The following is a 14,211-nucleotide window of genomic DNA, read 5'->3' as shown; positions in this document are numbered from 1 at the left end:
ACTAAACGATACTCGATTAGCAAAATCCCAATTTATCCCAGCCGAAAAATTCATTTTATGGTTCCTTTAAACATCCCAGGCGATAGCAGCGGTATACTACGCTGGCAAAAAATTTTCAAACCAGTGTAGCTACCACACCTCAAAGGCAGACCGATCTGACGCTGTCTGAACGTCAGAGTTGGTTTTGGTTGGTCGTGCACCATACGGCGCAGGGCGTCATGAAGCAGTGACGGCGACATATACGTATATGTAAAAGATCCGCGGGACTTCGTGGTTCTCGGAGCACGTATACCGCGCGATATGACACGGCGACGAGAACCAGACAGCTGCATCTCTGAAAAGTCGGGATGGATTCCTCCCCGCCGAACAAAGAGCTCCATTCTATAGAGACGCGGGCGTCAGCTTTCCTGACAGACGCTTTCGCGACGATGCTTGGCATCGGTATTCCTATATACTATATAGCGATCACGTGCACGACCAAGGACAAAGCTAGCATATTGTAGCATATATTACCTCGTTCAGCATAAGCGAAAGCTGTAAGACTTTGCTTGTGTTTGCAATGCATTAATTGATTGCGTTCTTATTGATGTAAGCAATACACGATGCTAGTTCGTATACGAACATTGTTTGAACTAGGCTTGCAATAAAGTCTTTTATTGCAAGCGCGTTTATCTTTTCATTGATTTGTTCTGTGACTCGAACAGTGTCGGTCCTGAAGGAGAGTGAAGGGGGCGGTCGCCCCCCCCCCCCCCTCCGTTTCCCCCCCAAACAAACAAACAAACAAACAAACAAACAAACAAACAAACAAACAAACAAACAAACAAACAAACAAACAAACAAACAATTAAAGTAGAATGTGAAAAAGCGCCAATGTCGCGTTCGTGCTAACGGTGTAGCGAGATGTGCACAAATACTTTGAATGGTGCAGCATCAAATTTGTGAAATCACCTAAACAAAAATGTTTATACATTAAATTCAGCTTTTGTTCTTTTTACGCTTGTTTGGATCGGATACTTCGCTTAATTTTTCATTCGATTCAACAATTTCCTCCACAACCGTAAAATCCGTCTTCGAAAAAGCTAAAAAAAAAAAAATGAAAAAGAAGAACACTCACATATACATAAAAGAAAAGAAATCGTGCTATACAAATGTACCCTGGTGCTATGCCAGAGTGGGTCCGTGAATGCAATTGACACAGATCTCGTCGTCCGAGGTTCCATTGACCGGCCTGAAAGACCAGACTTCCTGCATCTAAATGCTCTCTCTTCCTTTTCCTCGGCAGGGCTCTGCAAAAAACGCCGTCGGCAGCGGCAGCCCTTGGCGACCTCCAACCAAAGTCAACAAGCGCAAGTGGGAAAGAAAAAGAAAGAAAGGAAGAGAGGGCTATAATTAGGAAGAAGCGAGACCCCTACAATTAATCAAATTGCGCGTTGGGTTCCGCGTTTACGCCGCCAAAAAAACGCACGGCATGTTTTACTATGTGCGGTTGGTGGGGAATGCCACGTAAACGTTCGAGTTTGGAACGGCCCAAATTATGGTCGTCGATGGCCAGTCGTCGAAACACCCAACACTGATATACCCCTTTTCACCTCAAAAATTGTAAAAAAAAAAAAAAAAAAAAAAAAAAAGAGAGAAAAAGAAAAGTAACTTCGTCTTTTTTGCGGAGCGTTACTAATTTTCCCCTTTTATGTAGATAATTAAGATACATGTAGGGTGCATTTCAGACTAGACATTTATGTTATCTTACCAAGACCTAGTACACGCTTCAAAAGCCAAAAGCATAGCCTCTAGCTTCCCCTGACAACCATAACTCGGAAGAACTACTTTGCGGGGCGTATGCACAATGCGCAAAACATCCTTCTTTCCTCGTGGCTTAAACGTGACGTCATCGAATTATGCTGGTGGTCATAACCTACTTTTTCTTGACGATAAAACAAAACAAAACAAATTTTGAAGGCGCAACAGTATATGCTTTAGACAGGCACGCGCTCAGCTACTTCAACGGGCTGCAAATTGGGCTAGCTGGTTCATACTAAAATCTTACGCAAAAAAAGCAAATTGGGCTAGCTGGTTTAAAATCATACTAAAATCTTACGCAAAAAAAAAAAAAAAAAAACATTGGCGACGGTGACGAGAATTTTCGTCATTCTTGCCCAGCTCGTTTACACCTTTACATTTAATTGCATTATAATAACAATATAAAGTGAGGCAGGACAGGGCGTTGGCCTCATTTTTTTTTTGGGGGGGGGGGGGGGGGGCATAAAACTTTAGTATAAACGTAATTAAATAAAAAAATGCAGTGATTAAAAAAACAAAAATAAACAAAGAAGAAGGATTTATAGCTGGCATTCGATTATGTGGACGATTAGGGATTTCGTGACGCTACATCAACGGAGACAACCACGCTGCTGCGCCAAGATACATTTTATAACTTGACACACATGTCGATGTACGGTCAATTTATTCTCGTTTCTCGCTCCTTCGCCGATTAGTCAGAAGAAAATAGATAAGACGTACTTATACCTTGCACGACGGTTCGCAAAACCTGTTCCGTCGTTCGTATCTGCTTTGACTCAGCTTTCAAAATCGGATGGGAACCGATTATTCTACCGGGATATAATAAGTACAGAAGCGTAATCAGATCGAGAAGCTGAGAGACACTATAAATCAAAACGAATCGTTTCCTACGTTCCGATAGCGATATATCCGATACATGGTTATCGGGTATCGTTATCGGAGAGCAGAAACGACTCACCGAATTCTCGAAAAGACGTCAGGTCGGTATTTAATCGGACGCATGGCGTTGCGAATTATGTCATAAACTGGGCGTGCCAATAAATGATTTGTTTTCCTTTTTTACTCCGAAAACGTTATTTGATACATGGTTATCGGGTGTCAGCTCGCAATTTAAACGGACGCAATCGTGTCAATGGAAGTTACGCAATAAACTGGTCGTGGTAATATTTTTTTTGTCTTTTATTTCGCAAGAAGCAGACCCCATGCGGCCGCACAACAACGCTTTACCGTTCAAGACCGTGACATACTTGCGCGGGAAACCGAGACGCCGCAAACTGATTCGTTGAATCAATTAGACGCGAGCAAAGACACGACTCAAAAAAAGGTTCAATCCTAGCTCCTCTCAAGAGCCATCTCTGTCCAACGCTCTTTTCCGACAGGTGAGATCAGTCACCTTGGCTCATTTCTGAACGAAGATGAGTTTCCCGTGACCGACCACATTTACGTTTTTAACGACCGCAGCTCTCACACGCGCCAACGCGAGCCACGCACCTGAGCGCAGCGACGCGTAAAATACCCCGGTTTGTCGGCATTTTTTTTTTCTTTATTTACTTTAAAAGATAAGCAGACATAAGCTTCGACGACCGCTTCGACCGAGAGGGGACACAAGTCAAAAACCCAAAACCCCAAACGCTTTCACTCCTTCACGGCCGGTGCGGCGGACACTTGTTGCTTTCTTGCAGCCGGTGACGCAAACATTCCGATCTCCCTTTAAGGAGGCCTCCCATTGGTCTGTCGACCGCGGCGCCGTTGGTACAACTAATCCGATTGGCCGAGCTCAACCGTCGCCGCCATCTTATCGTGTGCACGCCCAAGTCCGCAAACCGCCAGCCCGATCGGGGCCCTCTATCCTCCAACTTCTCGCCGACCGGCGTTTGTGCGCGTATTTATTTTAAAATACAATAAAAATACAAGATAGAGAGAGACCGCTCTGAGGACTACAATGGCTGCGTTCCAAGGTCCAGCGTACGGACTAAGTAGGGAGTGCATGCTAAAGGTAAGGCGCCCGTCCACTTCGGCACATTTCGCGAAGATCGACCCGCTTCAAACGGGACGGTTTTTTTGCCGGACCGGTTGGTTGGCTGAGGTGTTCTGCGCGGCTTCACTCGCAAACGACCACTTTCGGTCGAAGCGGCTTGAAAGAAGAAGAAAAAAGCAAATGGAAAGCACCGTTGTGGAACTGAATGAGTTGTTTTTTTTCGCTGTCAGAGATCGTTTACTGGAAAACGTTTCTTCCGTAGCGCGCGGTGTCAACAATGTTCAAACGTTCTCGCTGATTGACGCATAATAGGAGGCCGCTTTGGTGTCAGTCAGTCAGTGAGCCCTTGATAGAAGAGTGCTTGTTTTGTTAAAACGGGCTACTTTGTAAAATTTGAAACCCGAAATCATCGTTACCTGAACGCAGTCTATCAAAGACACGACGCCGTGCAGTGCATTGCCCGTGCCAGCTTTATCGGTACAGAGCTACTCGCCAGAAGTCGGGGTCATATTGCTTATGCATCATACAAAAGAGTCTGCATACAGATTTGAACGCGAGTCACCGAAAGATCCTTGCTGCGAATGGCGCATGACAACATGTTCAGAGATAAAGATTGGCACGCGGCAAACTCACGTTTGCAGACTTGCAGACTGTATTTTTGTATGATGCATGACCAGTCTGACACCGGCTTAATAGACCTTGGGAACGTAGGTGTTCGCCTTTCCTATAAAGAAGATTCGAAATAAATAACCAGATTAAAGCGTCCGTGGAACGCGCGTGCGAAGTGCCATTTGTTTTAGATTTGCTGAAGCGCATGTACCTACGTTCCCAGCATTCCTTTTGATGCTCGGGTAACTCGGCAAGACGTCTATTCGTTGACGATATTTGCGAACATTTATAATGAATTTACGATCCATCTTGAATACTGATCCGTTCTTTCTGGCGTGTGCCCAGGCTCAAGCGAAATTTGAGATGCCCAGGGCCGTGGAAGCACTGGATTGGATCAGAGCAGTGACACAGCTTGACCTCGAGCCCCCACATTCAGAGAAGGGTTTTCAAGATCAGCTGGACTTCGCAGACGTTCTGAAAGATGGCACAGCGCTCTGCACGTAAGCGAAACGCTGCGGTGGTTCTTGCTTGGCTGCTGTGACCACGACGCTTTGGATTCGCTCTGCCCGTTGACCACTTGACTATTGCGCTATTAATAATATGCATTGTCATACTTATTTCCAGGCTCATTAACATACTTCAGCCGGGAGCTGTTCCCAAAATAAATACAATGAAGGCACCGTTCAAACAGGTACTTACCAACGTTTTCTTTTTTTTTTTTTGCTAACATGTTGATAGGTGCACACCTAACATGCAATGGCAACTCCTGATGACCTACATGTAATCCCATATGACTAAGTTTATTTTCCAAAATAAAATTAAACCCAGTGCACAACAGAAATTCTTGCAGCTTGAATATTTGGCTACGTCTGCAAATCCCGCTTTTGATACTGCCTAGCATTTTGGTGGCATCCAGTGTACCATAAGACGTGGAACCAGGCGGTGTACAAATAGTCTAAACATGATGCTTTACAAGAAGAAATATATGAGGGTGAGTCAAATGAAAACCTTAACATTGCAAGAACATTTCAAAATATGATGCCATCATTCTGCAAGTTGGCAGCCTTCTTTCCAATAATGTCCCACTCGAGTCGTGCACCAAAGAGGAACAGTGTTTTGCTCTTAGCTTTGTGGGTAGTGAGGGAATGAAAACTATTGAACTTCGTCATCAAATGAAGTTGCAGTGTTGTGATGCTTGTCTGTCACTCAAGCAAATGGACGAATGGACTAGAAAGTTCCAAAGTGGCGCAAGTTCTGTGCGAAACTTTCCTTACCGGTCAGGCATCTGTTGAAGTCATCGTAGTGAAAATTCGCTGAGCGCCAGATGATTAAGTAGTTACACCTATCAACGTCAGTCATATTTACCATATTTTTGTACCACTCAAGGGAGGAAAGCATTTCCAAACCAATGGAGAGGTTCCACAAGCGTGGCTTCTCACGAGTTTTTTTTTCTAGTCATTTATGCTTAGATAAGTGCCACAATACTTGCACTGAGCGGAATGGAGGCTATGTTGAAAATAATACAGATGTATACCAGCTTTGTTTAATAAGTAGGAGGTATCGGTGGCCGAGTGGGCTAGTGCACGCCTGCTCGAAGCACGTGGAGCGAAAGCTCGGGCTGCAGAACCCAGGGATCCTGGACTCAATCCTTACCCCTGCCTGTTTTGATTTGGATGAGCATCGCAACCGGTCTGCGGTCGTGTATCACTACTGCGTGGTAAACGTAAAGACCTCAGGCTAGCGGTTGTACTGCACTGGCAAAATTTCTTGTCTATTCAGCAGTGAGACCAGACGCATAAAATAATTGCTTTAAATTTTCATTTTTTCCGCTAGCAGTCCAGGAGTGGAACAGTTTGCCCCGACACGTTGTTCACGCTAGCTCGCTGAAACAGTTCATGGATGATGTCGAAGCGCTCATGTTGTGAACATACTATGTCTCATCCACTCCGTTTGTTTCATATACTTTTTATCCTCTGTATAACTGTTTTTTCTGCACTATGGTTATGCATCTGTTTTTTGTACCACCCTACAAAAATCCTCCTGTGAGGATTAGTAGTATCGATAAATAAATAAATAAATAATAATATTGTGGCAAACTAAGTTCTAGGCTGTGTAAACATACAAACATCAAAATTTTTTTCCTTTAATAAGTTTTGAGCAAAAAAATAATTTACGGTTTTCATTCGACTCACTCTCACAATTAGAAAAATTGCAAGGTGGCTTGCTGATGACCGCACTATCAAACATGTTTCATGAAGTTTACATTTTCCACTGCATCGCAGAGGGAGAATTTGGAGATGTTCCTGAAAGCCTGTGAAAGCTACGGTCTCAAATCCCATGACCTGTTCCAAGTCAATGACCTCTACGAGAGGAAAAACCTGTACATGGTAATACAGTTTCTGTGCAACCAATGTGGACAGAACTCAACGTCTGAATTGCACTTTTTTTTCTTTTAGGTTGTGAACTGCATGTTTGCATTAGGAGGCCTGGTGAGTTCAGTGATTGGTTTACTTCAAATCTGTTTTATCGAAAAGGTCAATGTAGGCCTGCCTACCGGGTGTTCTCAAATGTTATTCAGCCGTAGAAGGCACCCTTATTAATAAGCCAATGAATGGAGTGCAACAAAACTTGTCACAAAGGCATCGCCAAAGAAAAACGGAAACAAACTGTCCGCTTCACGCTTCTACCTGTATGGCACTACACAAAACAAAATTTTGAGAAACTTTCTTCCAGATTAACACCACCCGAAAGCAGATTTAGCAGATCCGAAAGTGTAGCAGTCAAAACCGGATGGTCTGTTTTCGTTTTTTCTTTTCTTGCTTTTTTTTCTTCTTCAAATACTGAAGCTCAACAAAACTCGTGGGATAAACACACAACTAGGGATGTCGCGAACCACCCTAGGTTCGATTTCGAAAGGTTTCGATATTTGCGAAGCGAACTAAAGTTCGATTTCGAAAAATTTCGATATTTTCGTACCAACCGAGGTTCGATTTCGAAAAATTCGCAACTTTTGACCACAGCGGAGTTTCGAATTCAAAAATTTCGAAGCTTTCACGGTTTCTAAAAATTAGAATATTTCGGATATTTTTTTACTTCAGGTTCGATAAATTCGAAGATTTTGATATTCTTTGTAAAAAAAAAATTCGAAAACTTCGAACGCTTTGAATTTTTATAGACATGAAGTTCGAACAATTAGAAGATTTCGAATTTCTTTTTGCATAAAGTTCGAAGGTTTTGATTCTCTTTTAACGCTAAATTAAAAAAAAGAAGAAAACTTCGCAGATTTTGAATTTCTTTCTAATCCAAGTTTTCAAAGTTTGAAGTCCGATTTTCAAGTTTTTCCACAGTTTCAGTTTCAAATAACGTTTTCACGACTCGCTGGTTTTCACAAAATCAAGTTTAGAAAAGTTAGGGTGTGATATCTAGATTCTGCAAAGTTGGTCAGGCAATTAAATGAGACGACGGGCGTCTTGGATGTGCTAGAATATTTGCCAGTGCAGAATTGTGACCGCCAGCCCCGGGGGGGGGGGTCTTTAACCTGCGTCACGCAGTAGTGATTGCACGAACACACTGTTTTACGAGACTCATCCAGTTCGAAACGGCCGGGGGCGAGCAGGAGGTTGAGGCTCAGAAAAACCTTGAAGCGACCTGGCAAACTAGCTCGCCACCCCTTGCACGCTGGTAGTAATCCGATCCGGTGAAGTTTATAATTGTCCTGGAGGTTTATTTTCTGGGACGGAGGAATCGCCTCGCAAAAAGCACTAAAGCCGACACAACTCGAGGTCGAGGAGCGTTCTACCATACAAGTGAGTGACGTCGGAAGAGGAAAAACGGGGGGAAAGAGGGTAGCGGGGGGGGCTTCAGCCTCCTTCTCCCCCTTGCAGGTATTTCGGACTGTTAAAGAAAACAATACGGGGAAAGAGGGCGTGGTCGAGCTTATTTTAATCTGAAATTATTTATGCATATGTATAGCTACTGTCGCTCTTCACTGCATAAAAGGTTGCGTAGATGGTCATTGTTAAAAACTCGTTGTCAGAAGGCACTGCTCTTCACATGCTTAGGGGTTCGGAAGTTCAAAGCTGTCTTTTCGACCTAAACACCTGTGCCAATAGTAACAAAAAAAAAAAAAAAATGTGGGAATAAAAAGCAGGAGAAAAAAAAAAAAAAAACTATCAAGAATTCGTCGGAAGTGTTCTATTCTTGCATATTCAGAGGTTCAGAACTTCGAAACAAGTTTCTTTTACCAAAATGTGTACAGGCTAAAAGAAACACGTCCCAGGAACGTGAAGCGAAAAAAAAGTTTTCTTTTAATAACGTGCTGAACGTGAACACTATTAGAAATCTTCTCCCATGAGTTAATTTATTCCTTAACGTGAAAAAAACAATAAATATATTATTTTGTACTCTGCAGATGGCAATGATATGTACTGTCTGTGGTGTTAATTTAAATGCGATACCTCAAACAACTTAGACGAAAATAAATATCAAGTTTAGGTCATAATTGCATGCAGATACATGTTTGGACATTTCTTCGAAACTCACGTTGAATAACAATAATCACATCTTAAGACGGCACTTACCTAGGCTATACATAGATCATTTTTAAAAAAGTATAACATATCTACCATAAATAGCTCCGGCTGCAGTGTGCTTCAAATCTGGCACAAACGATAATCGTCAAAAACCCGTCGTCCTTCCTCGCCCCTTCGGGGATTTTCTTTAAACCTAAGCATGCCAGAACATTGAAATAAACGACATTGCCTTTCGTAATTAACGCAGCACCGCGTGTAAAAGTTCGAGCAAAAAAAATTACGAATGTACCCCACTACTTGAAATCAAATGAAACCGTCCGCCGGTCTTTCGAAGTTCGACGAACGTCGAACTTTTACCCTAAAAGTTCGAAGTTCGTCGAACTTCTGACTTTTCAGAATTCGAAAGTTCGAAACTTTTCGAATTCTCTTGATAAATAAGCTCGAAAGTTCGAAATTCATCGAATTTTTTGGTCAGTCAATTTCGAAAGTTCGACACGCGTCGAACCTTGCAGCGCAATAAGTTCGAAAAAGATCGAATTTTTTAGCGTAATAAGTTCGACGGTTCGAAAAGCGTCGAACTTCTTAGCTTAACAAGTTCGAAAATTCGCCCTCCGTCGAATTTTACGATATAGACAATTCGAAAAATCGAAATCTTTCGAACCACTTGATTCGATCATCGAAACTTCCGATTCGAAAAAAGTTCGCGGCATCCCTACACACAACCAAAAAACACCCTTGGGGAGTTTCACTGCTTTCCGTTTAAACCGACAACAATACCGGTCTGTTCTTTGTTGTTGTCTGTTCTGCCACGGAACTTGGTACTTACCCCCACCTGAAGGAGCGGTCACTAGGTTCCCCGTTTCCCTTTCATTCAACGCTGGTGTCCGCTTCCTTCCACAGGCGCAAAAGAAAGGGTACCGTGGCCCAACAATCGGCGTGAAGGTTGCGGATGAAAACAAGCGGGACTTCACGAAAGAGAAGCTGGAGCTTGGGAAAACCATCATCGGCCTCCAGTCCGGAACAAACAAGGGCGCCTCGCAAGCCGGCATGACTCCCTATGGCGCTTCCCGGCAGATCCTCCCGGACGGTCGATGAGTCGGCACTTTCGTCTTGAGATGTGCTCGCCGCCGCAGAAGAGTGCGAATTTCGAGTGCACGATTTCCGTCTCGTAGCGTCGAAAACGCTTCTACGCTTGACAAAAAGAAAAACGCTGTCCTACCGTCGTCGAGAACTTTCTTATGTGTCGTACAAATTGCGCCCGGGGCACGCGTCCGTTGCGTTTCGTGCAGACGAGCTTGTGCATGGGCACTGCGAGTGTGCAGATGCCAAATGAAGTGATTAATGCGTATGGAACGAAATTTGTTCTCTTCCGAGTGTCGCATTTATTTATGGCGTAAACCGAGGCATTGCTACGACCTCGTTTAGGGTTGCGAAACGTTTCTAGGATTTTTGAAAGGACGGTCTAGCGCGTTTCGGACGCCACCCCAGGTATTTTTTTAAGAGTATTTCGTTGCTTGTGTCGTTCGATCGAATAAAAAAAAAAAAAAAAAGAATGGACGAATATCAACCTCTTGTTGTGTATGACCTATACTTTATTGTTGTGACTTTCAATGGCAGATGGCTGTACACGCGCGATTTCGTCGAGCGTGGCCGTTGCATCGATGAATTGCATTTGACTAACAAGATCGTTCAACTTTGAGTACAACTGCCTCTACGGGTGCTAGGAAACGAGCCTACCGCTGAGTTGTCAGAGCTTCTAACAATTTACAAAAGATGCCCCGTTTCTATCCGAAGGCACATTTCCTGCATGCTGAAAAACAAAAGTTCTGTGCATAGTAGATAGAGGTGCTAGAAACTCGTATGAGAACCCTCCCCCGCAAACCAATTGCATAGCGCGGGTTAGGTGAGTGGCTGCCAATGTCGACATTGGTAGTGGGCCAGCCTCATGAAGAGAGATGGTATGTAACAATGTTTGCATACAATAACTTACAGTCGTACGTCCCAACTCACTGTTTCAACTTTTGGTTTCTAACACAAAGACGCCTTCGGCACTTCCAACACATCCAAAAACCGCAGCTCTCCAAAGAAACAAGCACCCCAGTCATAGCGACAACTCCAAACATACTCAATTCATGGCTGATGCCACCTTGATAAAATCTATGGCCCTGGGGTATGTATCTATGATGTATGTATATATATATATATATATATATATATTTGTTCCTGAATAATTTAAGGCAAAGAAAAAAAAAATCTTGGCACAACAATTCATCGAAAAGGAAAAAAAAAATTAACCTGAGTAGAGTTTTATTTACAGGACAAAAAAGTGAAACAAAAAGATTGAAGACTTTTGTGCAAAGCTCTTCAGATATGTACACCCAACTATATACACAAAACAAAAAGAAAAGCTTTCTTCTTGTAAACCTATGGTGCTAGAGCCGAGTCTGCATACCGGAGTACAGACGTCTAAAACCGGAAGGTTTCAAGTCGAAAAATTACTTTTTGCAGTTTTTCCCAACATTCTTTCTCTTGATGAAACATTCATTCCAAAGGCCAAAAGGCCTCCATTCCTCATTTTGAAAGTTGGCAACATTGTCCTATTAAATTATTTAAAAAACAAGCAGTGCAAAGATGAGGAACCGACAGGACACGGATCCTCATCTTTGCGCTGTTTTGTTTTTATTATGTCTGTGTACCAACATGCCCAAACTTCAAAGGAAACTATTTCACTCATTAAAATGCAATCCTTGGTGAAATGCTACAAAACGTCACTCCCCACCGGCGCCCTTATTCCCCTTCTTTTGGAGAAAGGGAGGGAGGGGGGGGGGGGGTGACATTTTTCACAAATTGTCAGGACCTTAAAAAAGCTTGTGTCAAATCGTTCAAAGGTGGTTGAAGGAGCACAGTTAGCACCTCTAGAGGGCTGTCCAAACAGGACACTTCAAGAATGCAAGGAGTGACACTTCTCTGCCACATGAAGTGCGGCAACCCGTTTCCATCCGTTTCTTTTTTTTCCGGGAAGAAAGCTTCCCTTCACCAACGTCTTCTGTCCTTCACGGAGGATACTCATCACGTGGGTCTGGACAGCCACTCAGATACTCTGTCGGCTGTCGGTCAATCGCTCAAGGCCTCTGCTGCTGTTCAAGTCCCAAAAACAGGAAGGAGACGTCGCACACCACCGCTGGCAGGTGGCGTGTGACGTCAGGTCTGATAGGTATCGACGTCGGAGAAGAGCAGAGAAAGTGAGGAGGAAAGCTGCGATGTTTGCCTGGTGAATGCACAAACGGAAGACGCGCTGCAGGGCTTTAACTTCCGCTTCATACGACAGAGAAGTGTCACTTCGCGCTTGCCGAAGTATCTCGTTTGGACACCCCTTTAGGGTCCCCTGTACAGTCGGCTCGCTTCGAGCCATCAAAATTTGGCCACATACGTTTGTTCAGAGCACAGACTAAAAACCCCAATCCTAACTTCAGCAGCTAAAAGGAACACATTACGATTGCACCGCAACCGTGGCCACTCATTCAATCGCGCTTCATTTCAGATAAAAAACCAACACATCGAGACTACCTCACGATCATTCAAATCCACACCAAATGAAGCACATCGAGCTGCAAGAGCCCATCGGCCGCACCGCAACCTGACATGCACCCACCGACACGATACAGCAAGTCCCAGCGAACCGCAGCTCGAGGGAGAACCCTAGGCATAACCGTAGGTTTCCGCTAGTCCTTCTCGGCAAGCCACACCAATCTAACACTCGTAGAAGGGCTTCAGTTCCGAATCCAGAAGCACACGGCATGCGATGTTGTTCTTTATGACGACGAGATGGACTTCAAAGGTCATTGAGCTGCCACTAGGAGCAGCGTCCTGCCGTTGAAAGGCATCCGGCCAATGTCCGTAGAGCACACCGTCGAGCCTGTGTCATTCAGTTGCTCGGCCCACAAAGATGGTATTTCTTAATAAGTCGTTTGGAGCCACTCATCACTGTGTTGTCGCTCCCAAAAGACGGAACCGCAGCAGAAAGCGACCATGACTACCCGGCACGCTTTCACCGCGTTCCCACCGCATGCACCTCTGCCCTGGCCTGGAACGAATTCCGCCGACTCATGGTCTTCGGCAAACGTGTTATGGAAGGGTCTGGAAAGCCGGCAACGACCGGTGGCGCACCCTGCTGGGTGGGCGAGGAAGCGCGGCTGCTGAGGGAAGGCTGCGAAGGCGGCGACCTTCCCTTGTCCTTGCTGAGCAGCAGGGGCTCGAAGTATTGCAGGTGCTCCGAGTCTTCGTGGGGTGTCATGGTGCTGTAGCCGTGGTCGCTGTCCCCGCCGGGGGGACGCCTGTAGGCCGTGTTCACGCGGTAAGGCGAGACGATGGCTCTGTTGTCGTAGCTGCATCCGGCCAATCCCATGTTCAGGGGACCAACTGCAAAAAATTGCTTCCAATCAGCACATAGCTGTGTTTCGGATACAGTCAGATTCTCGGGATTGCCCCAGACGAAAATTTGTGCCTCCCCTCAATCTTTCGACAAATTTAAACAGAACACTTATGCAAATAGAGATTTATCACTGTTTGCATTCCATGGACCTCTGTCGCTTTCCTATGAAGCGGCACAAGGCATAGGCTCTTAGTGTTCCGGCGAATCCATTAGAAAAAGGTAGGCAAAAAAGTTTGCCGTTCACTCGTCCCAATGCTTACGCATCAAAGAGCTGCCAACTTCTTCGACAATAATAGAAGTGGCTCTCATTGTACCAACACATCTGTCTCTCGACCACCGCCAATCGTCGCTCTGCTGCCGTCGGCTCTCACAATACCGCCATCGTTAACGCCGTCGGTGCTCGCTTTACAGCTTATGGCCCTCAACGTACCAAGCTGCATTCCATGGTACAGTGTAGACCGCATATAACGTATGTCGCGGGAGTCGCGAAAATCTGCACTATAAGCGGTACCGCGCTATAACCAAAACATCAATTTTTCAGGCCAAAATACATGCCATCAGACAACTTACCTTTGTAAAACAATTTATTTTATGTTGGATGAAAAATAAAGCTTAGTTTGAGGAAAGTCCTTATTTCACCATACTTCTCTCTCAAGTGTGTCACACATTTTGAAAGAAATGAGCGACTTTCGCCTGGCACAGCCTTTTAACGGCGTCGCGGGTTGCGGACGGACGTTGCTAACGTCAGAATTGCTAACCCTAATCACTTTTCTCCGGCGATGAAAACACGTGAAAATTCGCATCCTTTATACGGTACGCGCCAGTAATACCTTCAACTTGAGCACAGGCACGAAATGCTCCAA

The 14,211-nt window shown here is 44.5% G+C and overlaps 2 protein-coding genes across 2 annotated transcripts in view; one reads left to right on the top strand and one right to left on the bottom strand.

Annotated features, from left to right (window-relative positions):
- The first annotated feature begins 3,583 nt into the window (after positions 1–3,583).
- LOC8026438 (muscle-specific protein 20) lies at positions 3,584–10,506 on the top strand. The gene is made up of 6 exons (XM_029971959.4): positions 3,584–3,793; positions 4,730–4,884; positions 5,009–5,075; positions 6,667–6,771; positions 6,841–6,873; positions 9,817–10,506. The coding sequence occupies exons 1-6, from the start codon at positions 3,740–3,742 to the stop codon at positions 10,009–10,011; spliced, it is 609 nt and encodes a 202-aa protein (XP_029827819.1). The 5' UTR covers positions 3,584–3,739; the 3' UTR covers positions 10,012–10,506.
- LOC8026437 (VWFA and cache domain-containing protein 1) overlaps positions 10,488–14,211 on the bottom strand; it is a 69,236-nt gene continuing 65,512 nt past the window's right edge. The window contains exon 28 of the mRNA XM_029971958.4: positions 10,488–13,335. Coding sequence (XP_029827818.3) covers positions 12,965–13,335 — 371 coding nt within the window. The 3' untranslated portion in view covers positions 10,488–12,964. The remainder of the gene's footprint in view (positions 13,336–14,211) is intronic.

The sequence above is a fragment of the Ixodes scapularis genome, unplaced genomic scaffold (assembly GCF_016920785.2).
Source record: "Ixodes scapularis isolate PalLabHiFi unplaced genomic scaffold, ASM1692078v2 PGA_scaffold12__126_contigs__length_90152505, whole genome shotgun sequence".
In the NCBI taxonomy this organism is placed as follows: domain Eukaryota; kingdom Metazoa; phylum Arthropoda; class Arachnida; order Ixodida; family Ixodidae; genus Ixodes; species Ixodes scapularis.
Note: the sequence above shows the minus strand (reverse complement) of the source record. Positions and strands in the feature narration are given on the sequence as shown.

Bases quoted from the DNA above. Each gene is read 5' to 3' on its own strand.
- LOC8026438 (XM_029971959.4), top strand. From the start codon at position 3,740: ATGGCTGCGTTCCAAGGTCCAGCGTACGGACTAAGTAGGGAGTGCATG. The intron at 3,794-4,729 runs GTAAGGCGCCCG...GCGTGTGCCCAG, and splicing joins GTAGGGAGTGCATGCTAAAG to GCTCAAGCGAAATTTGAGAT. The intron at 6,772-6,840 runs GTAATACAGTTT...TTTTTCTTTTAG, and splicing joins AGAGGAAAAACCTGTACATG to GTTGTGAACTGCATGTTTGC.